The 15,350-nt window shown below is 50.8% G+C and overlaps 2 protein-coding genes across 4 annotated transcripts in view; both read right to left on the bottom strand.

Moving 5' to 3' along the window:
* Nucleotides 1–15,350, bottom strand: part of Brf (Brf RNA polymerase III subunit) — a 111,943-nt gene that overhangs the window by 71,859 nt on the left and 24,734 nt on the right. For all 3 annotated transcript variants that reach the window (XM_077680723.1, XM_077680724.1, XM_077680725.1), the window contains exons 6-7: nt 6,925–7,168; nt 3,665–3,761 (exon numbers count right to left, since the gene is read on the bottom strand). In XM_077680723.1, the coding sequence (XP_077536849.1) occupies nt 3,665–3,761; nt 6,925–7,168 (341 nt within the window). The remainder of the gene's footprint in view (nt 1–3,664; nt 3,762–6,924; nt 7,169–15,350) is intronic.
* Nucleotides 11,648–15,292, bottom strand: Sf3a1 (splicing factor 3a subunit 1). Its single transcript, XM_077682073.1, has 2 exons — nt 13,605–15,292; nt 11,648–13,130 (listed from the first exon to the last, which is right to left on the bottom strand). Exons 1-2 carry the CDS (start codon nt 15,159–15,161, stop codon nt 12,174–12,176), a joined length of 2,514 nt encoding a protein of 837 aa, XP_077538199.1. The 5' UTR covers nt 15,162–15,292; the 3' UTR covers nt 11,648–12,173.

Raw genomic sequence — 15,350 nt, 5'->3', positions numbered from 1 at the left:
TTACAGCCTTTCTCTTTCCAGAAAACATCATTTTCAGCTCCTCTGTGAAGAGTACATACCCCCCTTTGCAAACCAAACGGAGGGGAGATGGGTTTCAATGGGCTTTCAATGCAAAGTAGGTTAGTTGGTTGGCTGTATCGCACTGGACAACCTCCTTTTGCAGTGTTGTCACCATGGCAACAAGTTAAGCATTTTTTTTACTTAATTTTGAACATTTTTGGCTTTTTTTTATGTTTTATCTTGCCTGGCACAGCAACTTAGTACTCATAGTGCAGGTGTCCATTGCCAAAAGTTTGCATACCACAAGGTTGAAAATGAGCTACTTTGAAGCTTGGTAGAGTATTCTGCATAACTCCCAACTTCAATGCTAGAGCATATTTTTTGTTACTACTTTTGACATTCAAGGCATCCAATATTTCTCGCAGCACAGCCAGTATGCCCTGAGCAATGGTATCAATAATTTACCTAAAAAAATCACTGTTAAATGCTGCCACAGTAACGTACATTTTTAACGCAGAGAGCATATTTTTATTCCTATATTACTAACTCAAACCTGTTTGCATGAAAATTACAAGTGCACGGGAAACGTTGCGCAAGAAAGGCGATATGGCTCGCGCGCATCGCAGCGCACGCTTACCGCGACATATCGAGCTTTGATTATACCTGATATGGCTGGTCAGGTCGCTTTTAAGATTAAAACTAACGTCGCAGGCATTAATTACAACTACTGGCGTTCAATCGTAACCGGTTGCCCAGTCATGTGATGCTCCAATGCGCGTCGGCTATGCCGTGCGCGCCGCAGCGTTTGACGCGTCGACCGTTTCTTTCTCAAGGCTAGCGAGCCCACAGTCAAAACACAGCAATAACTAAGCATGTAAACATCGCAAATCCGACTAAAAGTTCACTTCACGAACCGCTATCGCAAGCGCGCGCACCGCGTCACCCTCCGCGGTCTGGCGACGGTAGAGTCACGCGCACCACGAAGCGTTCGATGACCTCCGCCTTTCACCCACCGCGGTGGCTCAGTGGCTAAGGCGTTGCGCTGCTGAGCACGAGGTCGCGGGTTCGATTCCCGGCCGCGGCGGCCGCTTTTCTGATGGAGGCGAAAAGCAAAAACGCCCGTGTGTACGAGATTTCGGCGCACGTTAAAGATCCCCAGGTGGTCAAAATTAAACCGGAGCCCTCCACTACGGCGCGCCTCATCGCCTGCGTTGCGTCGGCGCGTTAAACCCTACAATCAATCAATCAACCTCCGCCTTTCGAGCCACACAACTTCCCGTAATCTGGCTCGTTATCTCTGGCATTCCCATCGCGATAACGTCCGTGTTGAATACCACAGATTGAACAGAAACTCGGCCGAGCGAAGCGGCGAAAATGAACTCAATCCGCTCGCTACGCAGCTCAGGCGGCCGCCATCTTGCGTTGCGCCCGCGACATCCAATCAGGAGGGTCGTCGTTCTGCGCCCCGACCGGAGGACCAATAGCGCTTCATCATCTATTTCTAGCTTCGTTTGTGCGTCGTTTCTTTTCTGCCGTTTGTGCGTTTGTGAATGAACGAAGATAAAAGAGACGAGCGGTACCGGAAAGACGATCGCTCGGCCGATCTAACCATATCAAAATGGCCGCGCCCGGTGGCACCGTTGCGGAGATAGAGCGCTCCGAAAATTGCCGTTTTTTCGCCCTTTTGCGCTGATAGTTTGTCACCGCGCCTGACAAAAGTATTTTTTTATGCCACTTTGCGACGCTTTTCAGCGTAAAAACTTTGCAGACGCACAGAATGGGAAACATAGAAGCCGAATATGTGGGTTTCAAAAAAACGATGTTTTGGTCATTTTTCCGAAGTTGAAAGCCGCGTCCCCCCTTAAAGGCAGAATCATACGTCTTCTCCAGAGGGCAAGCACACTCAAAGTCACCTGATCATCAAATGCGTAAAGGATGGATTGAAAAGAGGTGTGTACGCATGTGTGACTGCAAGAACGTGCCCACCAACTGCCATCGTACAAAATGTCTCAACTTTCTCGGTAAGAGAAATTAAGTGTGTAATGTCACACGCTGTGTGCAGTGCAGTGCAGGCTACATTGTTATCCCCAGTGCACCCACATCAGCATGACATACTACTCATCGCGGCATTCTACTTTGGGGCCCAAGGCCCCAAAGGTCTATTATTTCTCTTGTTTAACCCGCCTCTGTAAAATTCTGTGCTGAGTATGACATGCTGGTGCGGGTGCACTGTTGATAACAATGTAGCTTCCACTGCACTGCGCACAGCATGTGATGTGAACTATAAATTCAAATTTTTTTTATCATTACTACCAGTGCTGCCACATCTTTGCATCGTCTTTGAAAGGTCTACAGGTTGGCGCACTGTACACGTAGTTAACTCACTGCAGCAGAGCAGTACGTTTTGTTCAAATCTGCTCGCCTAAATTTGCACGACTTGCTCTGGTCGTGGAAAATCAGCAGAGACGCAGACAACGCGCCCGGAGATCCAGTCAAGGAGGCAGGCAGGCATGCTTAACTCTTTCGTTACGGCGTAAAAACAGCCGATTTTGAGTGCTTCCACAAAACTATTTCTTTCTCTTGAGCTCGTGGACACATTTAGCATTGCTATGCATGAAATTGTAGCTTATAGATTGCTCTTACAAACGCATACCAGCAGTTTTGTGAAAGGTACAATTACTTACAGTTTATTAGTCAAATAATCAGAAAACAAAATGCACAAAAAAGTATTTACACAACGTATACAGGCAATTGTAATGAGCCTAAAAATTATTTTAGGAATTCGAAGATGTACAAATTATTCCTACATTTCTTGGCTATGATTCAATATATATATATATATATATATCAACGCTGTACACCAAGTTTTGTATTTTTGTGGGCCTGTCAACCTAGCGGAACTGACGGCTGTGCCACTCCTCGAAGCCACTCGAGTGTAAGTCGGTCATGCATCCAAGCACACTTTTTTGTATTCTGACACAAAATCCTTTTCACTTTAGTGGTAAAAAACCAGAAAAAAATCCAGCGCTCTTTAGAAGTGTCGCGCATCCCTCCGTAGCAGTAATCTGACACGAGTGCAAGGCTATCATGAAGGTGATAACGTGATACGATGCGGGGCATTTGGCAAAATATCCCCACCGTATGTTGTTCAGACCCTACAGATCAATGTGTAAAGCCGCAGTCGTCAGGTAGGAAGCCTGTTTTGTTTATAAATACAGCCCAAAGTCAAAAACGGACCTACCTGGCAGCACCTGTCGGTCTGAGGCATTTGAATGAGTGCGTCTTCATCAGAACTAAAATCTAGCGAATCCACATCGTTCGTGGAGTCATCACTGTCGCTGAGGTAACAAAAATCAGCAGCAGCAGCTGCCGAACTCCCTGCCACAGCTGTCCGCTTTTGGGGAGTGCGCCGTAACGCGGACACCGTTTTCACACAACTCGCCACTATCGCGGGTTCAAATTTCACTCTTGGCGCGGTCTCTGCATGCGAAATATAAAAAAAAACATAATAAAATCGAAAAATGAGTTGTCAATAAATTCACCAGATGGCGTTAGTTGCCTGACAGGCGCCGTTTTTAGCCTTCGTGGGATGTTTGAAATCATCGGAACTCCGTGTCCGATGGCCTGTGGCGCTGTAAGGAAAGAGCTAAGAATACTGACTCACCTTGAAGCAAGGCGGGTCCTGCTCTTCTTCCAAGTCAATGGTCATGAACTCGTCCAGGGTCAGTTTGCTGGACGGTGTGTCACTAAACTCGGTCAACCTGCGAGTCGTTGCAAGCAAAGAGCATTGCACATTCCTGCCCCTGCAACCTTTTTCGTCGCAAAAACGGGACCTTGTCCGAGCACTCCGGTCGTGGCAATGGCTGCACAGCCCATGTCGAAGTTCGAAGTTTGTTTTTACACTTCCCCAATTCCCTGACATGTGCTCGCAATGTGTTGTGCTAGCGTGGAAAAAATAACGCACTGAAACAAGGCAGCTTAGCTTTCGTACTTAACAGCTGATGCACGTTAAGTATGAAAGCTTGCCACACTGTGACCAGTACCACAAGAGGCTATTGCGTGCCTGAAGCATAGTATATGCCGTAGGCGGCAGGCAGACCGGCCCAGCTCCGAGAGTCTCCACGAGAAGATTAACCCTTTGAGGGTCGAATTCTTCAAATGCAACCCCCCCCCCCCCAAGGGCCGATTTTTTTTATTGCTGAGTTAAATTCTTCGGATGAATCTATTTTGCGAAAAAATTACCGTAATTTTTTTAGAATGACCATGAAGTGACAAAAAATTCATTTCTGTTGTTACGTACATGTGGCTTATTCATGAGTACCACAACAAAAATTCTAAATAATTCTAAATAAAAACAAGACAGTAACAAGCCGGCACCTATTGAGTGAATCGAAATCAGACAGACATCAGTTTCACGGGCACAAAAAGCGGGAAGTGCCCGGAGGGCAATACCAAAACCAGCCGCTGCGCCCGCACGCGCGGCCGGATGCACGAGCGATAGACGGTGCACCGCTCCTAAAAAATACAAAAAAAAGGAGAAAAGAGCCTCATCAGTTTCACAGGCGCCCTTGGTTTGTGGCAGGCGCAAAAAGCGAGAGGCGCCTGGCGGGCTTAAGGGGCCTTAGGTGGGCGATGCCCAGCGCGCCCCCTCGTTACCGGATGCGCGAGCGATAGCCGGCGCGCCGCTGAAGTAAATCATAAAAAAGTAAAAAGAAGAGCCATCGGGAAAGAAAATAATTTGACGTATTTCCGCAGTGTGGCAGCACATGCCAAGCAAGAGAAGTCGCCGAAAAAGGCGCACTTTTTAAACATAAAAGCGATGACGTACATGTACGTTATTGACTATTTTGAAGGTGTCTGCAGAGGATGTACATGTAAGTCCGTGACCCTGAAAGGGTTAAAAAAGATTCAAACGATCGCAAACGCTTCAGTGAGGACGTGTACGTAAACAGCTTGTTTATATAATTTTCCTCTCCATTTCAGTTTCCTGTCACAATGCATTTCTGAACCTCAACTGCCACTCACTGTTCTCATATGTTTCCATTCATAACTTCAGCATGCGGCGTTTCGTTTTCCCATGGCATCTCAGAAAAATACGTACAGCGACATTTCTGGTCATCACGAGAATAGACAGACCAGCTGGAAAGCTCACTGCACATTTAAAGGAGACAGACAACCAGTTTTTGTAAAGTGCATGCCCTCCAAATGATGTGAAAGCCAGCGCTTTATATTGTAAGGTTACCAAAAGAAATTTCTAAATAAACTGGCAGAAAAAATTTGAATTTGGAACTAAATGCGGCACCACGTAGAGTTCATATATGATGCTACCGTGTGTATATATATACAAACGGCTCTGTTGGTTTCAACACGTGATTCAAAAACTGCCTAAAAGAACAGAAAAAAGGGTAATTTATTATTGCTTTAGCTCATGACAAGTTTTCAAGCACCTCTTTTCATCTCGCGCACAGCTGAAGCTGAAAGTATGCTGATGCACGATTCACTGCCATGGTTACCAGTATTCCCTTAGGCAACCTACCTAAGGCTGGTAGATCGAAAAATTCCACTTTAAAACGTTCTCGGACCCCATTACAGAAACCACTTCAATTCAGTGTGTTTTAAGTAATGCATTTTCATTTGGGATAGAGAGCATCTACGCGACAAAAATCCGTTATCTGTCCCCTTAAAACCTCATCTTTCTCTGCCCCACTGAGGAAACAGAGAGGAAGACGCACAAGACGGCGATTTCAGTAAACACAGTTGAGAGAAAGAGAGTGGTGTCTTGTGTGCCAAAGCCACATTTGGGCTGTGAGGTAATTAACCTCACCAGAGGGCTACAGATTCGCGTACACCTCCTGGAGACCTTCATTGTGTGCTCAAATCTTGGCATGCAGGAATTTCAGCTGCCCGCCACCACTGTCACTTCTTTTATTTAATGAGAAACATTGCAGCTTCATTCGATAAGAACCTGGCTTCTTTTGGACAATTCGGGACGCTTTTTAGAGAGGAACACAGCAAATGGGGCTCTTTGCAGTGTTTGTAGACCAACATTAATCGAGTTAGGTGTGCCTGTGTATAGATAACCGTCCTAACGAGAAAACTGCAGTTGGGATAGTGATCTGATTGATTGATTGTGGGGTTTAACGCGCCGACGCAACGCAGGCGATGAGGCGCGCCGTAGTGGAGGGCTCCGGATTAATTTTGACCACCTGGGGATCTTTAACGTGTGCTGAAATCTCGTACACACGGGCGTTTTTGCTTTTCGCCTCCATCAGAAAAGCGGCCGCCGCGGCCGGGAATCGAACCCGCGACCTCGTGCTCAGCAGCGCAACGCCTTAGCCACTGAGCCACCGCGGCGGGTTGGGATAGTGATCTATACTTTACACTTTCCAAGTGACCTTCACAAGTTACCTTCAACTCAAAAAGGTTAACAGACACCCTTTAAGGGGGGACACTGCTCTTAAAAAAACTTTTTCCAATTTTTAAGTAAACTCTGTAAAACTTGTCAGTCTTGCTGCTTTTCCCCCCCTGATTTCAGGTATGGCATTAATTTTTTAGTTGGTCAATTAGTTCCAAATGATGCCGATTCCCTTATTGCACTCACCAGGGTTCATAGTGTTAGCAAATGTAAAGATTACAGTTTTATGACCAACACAGTCTTGTCTATTGTTCCTCCAAAAATGGTTAATTACCTCTAATTATCTCGGGAAATAATTGACCAAATAAAAAATCAATGCCATATTTTAAATCAGTGGGGGAAAAGCAGCAAGACTGATAAGTTTCACAGAGTTTACTTAAAAGTTAAAAAAGTTTTTCTAAGAGCAGTGTCCTCCTCCCTTAATGAGCGACTCCAGTTTTGCAGGGTTAGGGTGGCTGCCCGCACAACCGCAGCCCGCTGGCCCGAAAGGAAGGGACCCAGCGACCCACCTCTTGCGGATGGTGGTCTCGCAGACCTTGACGACGCGCACCAGGTCGCGCACGGAGCGGTTGAAGTCGTGCAGGCGCGAGGCCACCAGCAGGGCCGCCCCGCACAGCCCCGAGGGCCGGCGGCCCGTGTGCATCCAGTCGCGCTTCATGCGCTGCACCATGCGCAGCGCCGTCATGGACACCTCGTGCGTCTTCTCCCCAAACTCCAGGTGGTGGGCAAAGCGCACTATGTACAGGCACGGGTCTGCAAGAGACGCAGGCAGGGCCGGGAGAGGCACTCAGAGATACTGCTATTGGGTACATCCAATACTCTCCCATTACGCCAAATTTACAAAGTTTCCCTCCCAAAGTCTGTCTTTCACGTGGCAAGTGCCAAGATCATCATACTGCACTACAGCGTGCAGTAGCATGCAGCGCAAGACTCTGCTATCACCATGATCATCGTGGCCACCGCACTGCACTTGTGCAGGCAAATGATGATGCACACAGAGCATGCGGCATGATCTGATCAATATGGATGAGCAACCACTACCTCCATCATTCTAATAATCATCATAGAGCACTGCGTGAAGGCAAAACATGCAGGTATCGGTCAATATCACCATCGTCAATTGTTTCCGTCGAACAGAATAAAGGCCCTTTTCGATTGGTCTCTAAACATATCTCCGAGCCATTTTCTTCATCCCTCTACTTGTCTGCTCCACTGCCACCTTGCGTCAATTTGATCCATACGATCAACAAAAACCACTCTACAGGGCTCGACCATAAGCAAAACTTCTAGCTGCCTCCAAAAGTTTGTGGAAGCCAAGAGACCCTGCAGCATGGCTTGTGGCTTTGTGTGGCATTTATTCACAAATACCTGCATTCACAGGGCACAAGAGAAGCCCAGAATGCCTTCTGAGTCAGTGTCCAGAGACAACTGGCCATTTGCACAGTGTTTACCCATAGCAGAGTAGAGAGTGAAATGACCTTGTTGCAGCCTTGCTACACTTGGACATTCGCCCTCCGTCTGAACAAAAGTTTTTCGGGGTCCTTTTATGTGCTTGATCTGCAGTCAATTATCGTGGCCCAACCACGCGCGTAATTTCCTAATCTTTTTTTTTTTTTTATATCTACCAATTCTTCGTGCAGTCTGCACACTCTTTCAGTGGAGACGTCTATGGTATTGACAACCTCATGAACCTTTATGGATTTTTCCCACAGTGTCTGGAGGGGCGACTTCAACTATGCATTCCAGTGCACGCCTCATCATGAGTTGATGTATGGCCCCGTTTGAATTAATTTATTCAAGCGTAAAGTTTTGCAGTTTCTGTGAACTTCATCTAACTCTGCTTTGAATAGCACAGCTGCCTGAGCTGCATTGAATAGCAAATACTCGCAGTCGCGGTGTCCCAACAACGGTTGTTTTGCTATGTCGTGGAAATTTTCCACACTTACAACCTCTGTAGAGGGGGAGTGCTCCTGCCAAAGGTCGTGGGCAGCAGCTATTCGTGTTGCCTTCCCCATTCACTCAAGAATGGCTACTATTCTTGCCGGAGAAGACAGGCTGTTGGGCCTTAGCTGGGCACACCACTCCGCAATGCCATGTGTAGCAGGCATTGTCAAATATCGGACAAAGTGAACGTTGGCCTGTTTCAACATGACAGTTCTTTGTGGGAAGGTTCCTCGGTTTCGGCAATGTCTGCACGCAATACATGAACTCCTAACTGGCCGAAAAACAAAGTTCATCAGCTGCCAACCAATTGAAACTGTCCTTCTATTTCTAGATTCAGGACTGCACCATATTACAACAATTTACAGAAAAAAGTGATGCCAGAAATAGAACTAACACGTTGCTCACTGCAAGGGGTCTTTTGCGCCACCATAAGTGGCTGCCAAATCATCACCCATCAGCACAGTACGATGGGCATTCTCTTTCCCCCGTATATTTACGCAGCTGCAACTATTTCACACAACGCATGTCACCAACGCTTGCTACGCACTACTGCACCTTGCTTCAATCACAAATACCCTCAGTGCCGCAAGGCATCCAATCTGCAGCCAAAGGGTGCGGCAACACCTCCCTCCTACACCCCAATATACTGCAGCTGCTAGCTAGAAAGGGAAAGGCTTATACAATGGTTGTGTCCTCGCACAAGCAGAGGTTTTTGCGGGGTGCAAACTGATGCAATGCGTTCCAAACCTTCCTTAACCCTTTCCCTGATCTCAAGGTAAAAACTATTGCCCTTCCAATTTGTGAAGGAGGATGACCTGCAAAGCCGGATGCAGTACACGAAACAAAAAAACGCGCTTGTTTGTAATTTGTGATCGAGCAATCGCCACTTACTCAATAAACTTTGAAGACTCTATATTTACTTTAGCGTACAAACACGGAGCTGTCTGTGTCCCTCCCACGTCGTAGGCATCTTAGTGCCTGCGCAACACACCAACCCAATCCACTTGACCACCGAGGACACTGAACAGTTTGCATTGGGATGGTAGACGCACACGTTTAAACCTCCTGCCAGCCCAACGAACATGTCATCAGAGAGGGCAAGAAACCTATAGGTGGTATTCGTTGAAAAGTTTAGCTGTCAATTTCTTCGTTTGGCAACACTGGAAACAGCCACGGACATGGCGCGGCTTGGGACACTGCGCCCGCACGCCAAAGAAAAAAAGCGCGGCATGCGTCGTCTGCTCTGTTTCAACCCGATTCTCAGCGGTGGTGTCAACAGAGATGTTATTAATCGCACTCACATTGAATTCAAGGTAATACTTTGCGTTCGGTGAGGTAGAGTTCGTAACGAGCACAGACAAGTACCGCCGTCCCACGGAGCCCGACGTAACGAGTGATGGTGCACTCACACATGCGCATGCATGCGCGCCTCGCCAGTGAATACAAGCAATATCTGCGCGAGCACAGGCCCACCCTCTACTCCCAACTCATCCCTTATAAACCGGCAACCAGTTATGTTCGCGTGCTTAGCAGTGAAAGGCACCGCCAAAAGTGTTGCTCTGAAAGCCCTTCAAGCTGAACAAAAAGCATTCTCACATCGACATTGCTGTCCACCCAGGAGAGATTCCCAGCTACTCCGTGAGCTGGGAATGGTGGGGGCAGTGGCCCTCTGTTCACGAGTACGGATACTGGGGCGAGTTGGTGTTGCTTTACAGAAAAATTCATACATGGTGCGGACAAGGGCAAGAAAGGAGAGACACCATGGAGCGCTAAATTCAACTTTAGAGTTGAAAGTGGTGCTCCGTGATGTTTCTCCTTTCTTGACCTTGTCCGCATGCGCTACAAATTTTTCTGCAAGGCTCTCTGTTGTTTTCACACCCATTTGCGCTTCTGTTCTGGCAGACGCTCCTTCGATTCCTGCTCTTCTTCCTTCGAGCGAACGAAACGGGTATGTCCATGGGGAGTTAAAAGCTGGAAGGACTCGAGCTTCATTCTAGCGTAAAAACATGTGGCTGTCCAATATCCGTCACACGATGTAGGCATCTCGCTGTCTGTGTAACACACCAACCCAAACCCAAACCGCTCGACCCCTCAGTACAGCTGACAGGTCGCACTGGGCCGCGAGACTTCCATATTAAAATTTCCCGCCAGCACAACGCGCATGTCATCGGTAGCAGCATGAAGACTAGCTGTGCATGTTTGCCCCCCTGCTTCCACCCCCAACCGGTGAAATGGGCGTGCTTAGGAATGAAATACATTCATGCGGATTATGGGCGCACATTGGCGTTCAGGCAGGTTGCTACCATCGTTATCAGCCGATTGCGCAGCTTGTGAAAGAGGCGTCGGTGGTGGCGAGGGCAATAACCGTTGTGAAAGCAGTGTCGGCAGTGGCAAAGAGGAGTTCCGCAGTGGCGCCGAGTAAACCCGCTTCACCGGAATGAAAACTGAGTGGGGGGAGGTGGTAAGACAAACTGTCTCGCAGTAAAAAAAAAAACTGCCCTTGTCAAGCCTGTTTCGTTAGTAAACCTTTAGTTTAGACTGCTTGGTTAAGCACCACACTGCTGATCCGTTCTACTTGCTAATACTCTAATCTAGGCATGAGAATGTGAAACAAAGCAAAGGAGGCACTGCATACGTTCACCACCTATGTCCTTCATCTACAGACATCTACATCGTCCCGGCATCCGCCCCCCTCCACCTTATCCTCCAAACCTTCTCCCCGCATAGCTCAAGGTAAGAACAACTGGAAACAACCGTCCATGGACACCAGAGGCAGAGGCTGCGTGGTAGGTATCGCATCTCTTCCAAAGGCGGCGGCCAGAACTCTTGGATAGTTTGCTCAGTCAGTGAGCACACAATGCACCTCTCGCCGAACTTGGTGTTGTGACGTTACGACCAATCAGACCATGCCCAACGTGGCACTAGAAAATAGAATGCAATACCAGGGTAAGTGCTTAAAAAGGCGCTGAAATCACAAATGATGCTTCGTGGCAAATCAAACACTCCCCCTACCCCCTTCCCGAGCCACTTAAAGAGGCCACCAGTCAGAGCTTGTAATAGAATCAGCAATTTGATCGATCAGCCTTAGTAGGTATTCCATGTGTGACAAAGTAAACCGTAAAGCGCGAAAATGGACAGGGTCGGTGAGAAGACAGCGTACAAATGGCCTTATGCGAGCGCACTTGCGTGCTGTGTTGAAGCAAAGGTATTGATATAAAACAGACGGAGCTCGTTGCACTATGTTTGTCAGATTACGAATAATTCAACCAAAAAGAACACAATGAGCAGTTGTTGGTGGCCAGGAATGAGTATCAGATTTTATTCAAGAGCGTGTGTTCAAACAGTAGCATCATGGTACACATTTGGCAAGTCGGAAAAGAAGACAATTGCAAACCTTGTATTCAACCTTGTGCGTCAAGCAGAGAGAGAGAGATGCTGCTGCATCTCATCAGTGAAACAATGTTTTACTAGTTATACCAATGCTATTATACCAAGGAAAGTACTGATTAGCCACCACTTAAAACAAAATTACGACACATCTAGCTTCCCAACCAATCAATAATGCAACTCCCGTCTACCTCGAACGTTTTAAATGATTTTTGATATTCTTCGACTTCATAACTGCTGCTTCCGTGTGCATTCTCCACAGCAAAGAGTCACCTCGTGTCGGAAAATTGAATGAACAGGGGTGCAAGACAAAACTTCCCTTCAAACAGCAGTTGCCACTAGTTGTACCAGCCAGACGACATCTGAAACCATCTCATCCGCCCAACGCTTGCGTACCAAAGGCACGCTCTTTATTACGCGAACAGCGCTACTTCTTGCGCCCTCCGCGCTCCTTGACCTGGAGCACGACCACCGAGTTGGGGCCCAGGTTGTAGTAGGCGAGGGTGTTGGAGTCCTTGACGAACATGCCCTCGTACTGGAGCTTCTGCTTCCCCGGCGGCATGCCCAGCTCCTCGTGCAGCTTGGCCTTGAGCACCGACACGGTGTCCGTCAGGGGCAGGCTCAGGGTCAGCGTCTGGCCCTGCAGCTTCCACTCGGGCTTGTCTTGGCCGCTGGCCGCGGGCACCTGCACCCGCACCGTCACGGGGACGCCGCCCGGGTGGCGCGCCAGGAACTCCGCCTCCGGGATCAGGCTCTCCTCCGTCTTGCTCTTCTTGCTCGGGGGCTCGTCGTCCGGCGGCTGAAGCGAGGGAGGCGGCGGCAGGCTCGGGGGCGGAGGGGGCATCTCCGGCGGAGGGGCCAGCGGAGCCATCGGAGGGGGCATCGGCACGAATCCCAGGGGCGGCGGCCCACCCTGCGCCATCGCCAGCATGCCCGGCGGTGCCCTCATGTGGGGCGCCATCAGGATGCCCTGCGGGGTGGCCAGCATGGATCGCGACGGCTGGTGCGTCAGCACTGGCGGGATTTGTGGTCGCAGCGAGGGGGGAAGCAGGTTCTGTTGTTGCTGCTGCTGCTGTTGCTGCTGCTGTTGGGAAGTCTGCTTCGGAGGTGTCGGCAGTGGCTGTGGCTTGGGCGGGGGTGGCTTCGGTGCGCTGACCGGGGGTGCGGCGGACACCGGCGGTGGAGGCAAGGGTGGAAGCGGTGGCAGCAGGTGTGAGGAGGAGCCACCGTGCTGCGGCTTGGCCGGACCGATGCGCTCCTTCTCCTCGTCGGGCAGGAGGCCCTTGATCTTGTGGATCTGCTGGATTTGCTCCTCGATGGTGATGTTGGCGCGGGCGGCGCGCGTGGCAGCCTCCATACTGGCCGTGTGGCCGTCCCAGGTCACCTGTGCAAGAGGAGTGCGGTTTGTTCGGTTAACGCTGCTTCTTACAAGGCCCACAATTAGTGCGATGGTCTATGGCCCACACATACACACGTGCCATCAGTTACTGTCCACTCCTTGCAATGCCATGCGAAAAACACACTACAGGCATTCTAAACTAGTGCACCATTCACTGACACTAGCACACGCAAAGCCAATGCTGTAAGTGGTCCAGTATATTATGCCTGCGTTCCAGACAGTTTCTACAAACCACGTGATTACAAGCTGCGCAATACTTTCTTAGTTTGCCCTGCACTCGGCTTTTTGACAACTTATTACCCTTCCTTCGAGTGCCCATAAGTCAGGCTACCCTCACCAAAGCCCAAATTGACACCTTTTGTCACTTCCCTCATGTAGGGGATGTACGCAGCACAAAATACACCACGCAGTGCCTCTGCCCTTTTTTTGCACCAAAAAACAAGCCAAGCAACAACGCACCTTCTCCTGCGGCCGCCTGTCCTCCTCGCCGATCTTCTTGCCGATAGCTGTCTCCTCGTCGCCAAAGCCGAAGATATCCGTACGGCGCTCGGCGAACTGCTTGAGGCTGCTCTCGATGGCCGACCCCGGCGCAAACACCTCGTCCTGCTGCATCTTCTCCTGAATGGCCCGGTCCCGCTGCTCCACCCAGCGGGGGTCCAGGAGGCCGATGCGCATGTGCTCCTGCATCTTGTCCGCCGGGATCTTCTCGCCCGTGATGGGCGAGATGAGGAACTGCTCGGACGACGGCTTGGCCGGCTTGCCCCCCTTGGGGTTGTAGTCCTTGCGCACCACCACCTGCTCCGGGTTGGGCGGCAGCGGCGGCAGCTGCGGCGGCGCCTCCTTGGGCGGCTGCGGCGGGGGGCTCGGGGCCCGCGGGGGCAGGTTGGAGGGCGCAGACGACGGAGGCGCCGCCTCCTCGTCCTCCTCCTTGTCGCTGCCGGCCTCCTCGTCGGACTCAACCTCCATCTCGACCTCCTCGCCCTCCTCCTCCATCCGCTGCTGGGCGAGGACCCGCGAGCCGACCTCGTCGGGGTTCGTGGGCGGCGGGAAGAGGCCCTGCTCGCTGGGCTGGTAGTCGACCGTCTCGACGACGACGAAGTCGTGCCAGTCGATCTGGGCGTACTGCACCCGCTCCCGCTCGGCCTCCTCCTCCTCGCGGCGCTTCTGCGCCTCCTGCAGCTTGGTCCACTCGACGCGGTAGCGCACCTGGTCCAGGATCACCTTGGCGTCCTCCGACTCGCGCTTGAGCCGCGCCATCAGGTCCTTGCCGGGCACGAGGATCTTGGTGTACTGCTCGAGCAGCTTCATGAAGTAGTTGAACAAGCTGTGCTGCGGGCGCAGGAAGTCGAACTGGTAGTTGCGCTGCTCGCGGTTCATCAGGTTCGTGAGGAACTGGCGCCCGTTGCGCGCCACGAACTGCGCCGTCAGCTTGACGATGTCCAGGTCCAGCGCGGAGATGGACGGCGGGTCGGCGACGAACTCGAACTCCGGCGGGGGCTCCTTGGGCACGATGGGCTGCTCGACGATCTTGGAGATCTCCTGCTTGCCCCCGGCGGACTGCTGCTGGCCGGGCTTGGTGGGCGTCGGGGCGAGCGCCAGCTCGGGCTGGATCTTGCCTTCCTTGGCCTCCTTGACCTTGTGCTGGTAGTAGGCATTGTACGGGTCGCCCTGGTTCAGGAAGTTGAACTTGGCGTTGTTGATCTCGTTCTGCCGGATGCGAGCCTCGAACTCGGGCCCGTTGCGCGCCACGAACGTGGCGGTCTTGTCGACAATGTTGCGCAGCTCTGGCGGCGGGTAGATTATGCCGATCGTGGGCTTGACCGGCGCCGGTGGTGGTGGCGGAGGCGTTGGTTCGGGGGCCGGTGCGGGCTGTTGATCGCTCGGCGGCGACGGAGGAGCTTCGGAGGCGGCAGGGGCTGCGGTGTCAGCCGCTGCTGCTGTTGTCGCCTCCTCTTTCGGCGCCGGCTCCTCCACCGGCGGCGGAAGCACAACGGCATCCTCCACAGTGGGCGGCATGGCAGATTTTTGAACTTGTCCCCTCACACGGTTTCTCTGAATGTGTACGCACTCAGGACAAAACGCGTTTCAATATTACAAATGGCGTCTCTACGACTTGTTATAAATCTGATGGATGCATCCATGAATGGATGCGCGCATCAGCGCCGATGTGCGGTAAGCAGCGCCACCATCCGGCTTCACTCATTA

Source organism: Haemaphysalis longicornis, unplaced genomic scaffold (assembly GCF_048455015.1).
Source record: "Haemaphysalis longicornis isolate Haplotype H1 unplaced genomic scaffold, Haemaphysalis longicornis Haplotype H1 scaffold_8, whole genome shotgun sequence".
In the NCBI taxonomy this organism is placed as follows: domain Eukaryota; kingdom Metazoa; phylum Arthropoda; class Arachnida; order Ixodida; family Ixodidae; genus Haemaphysalis; species Haemaphysalis longicornis.
This window is presented reverse-complemented; position numbering and strand designations above follow the sequence as displayed.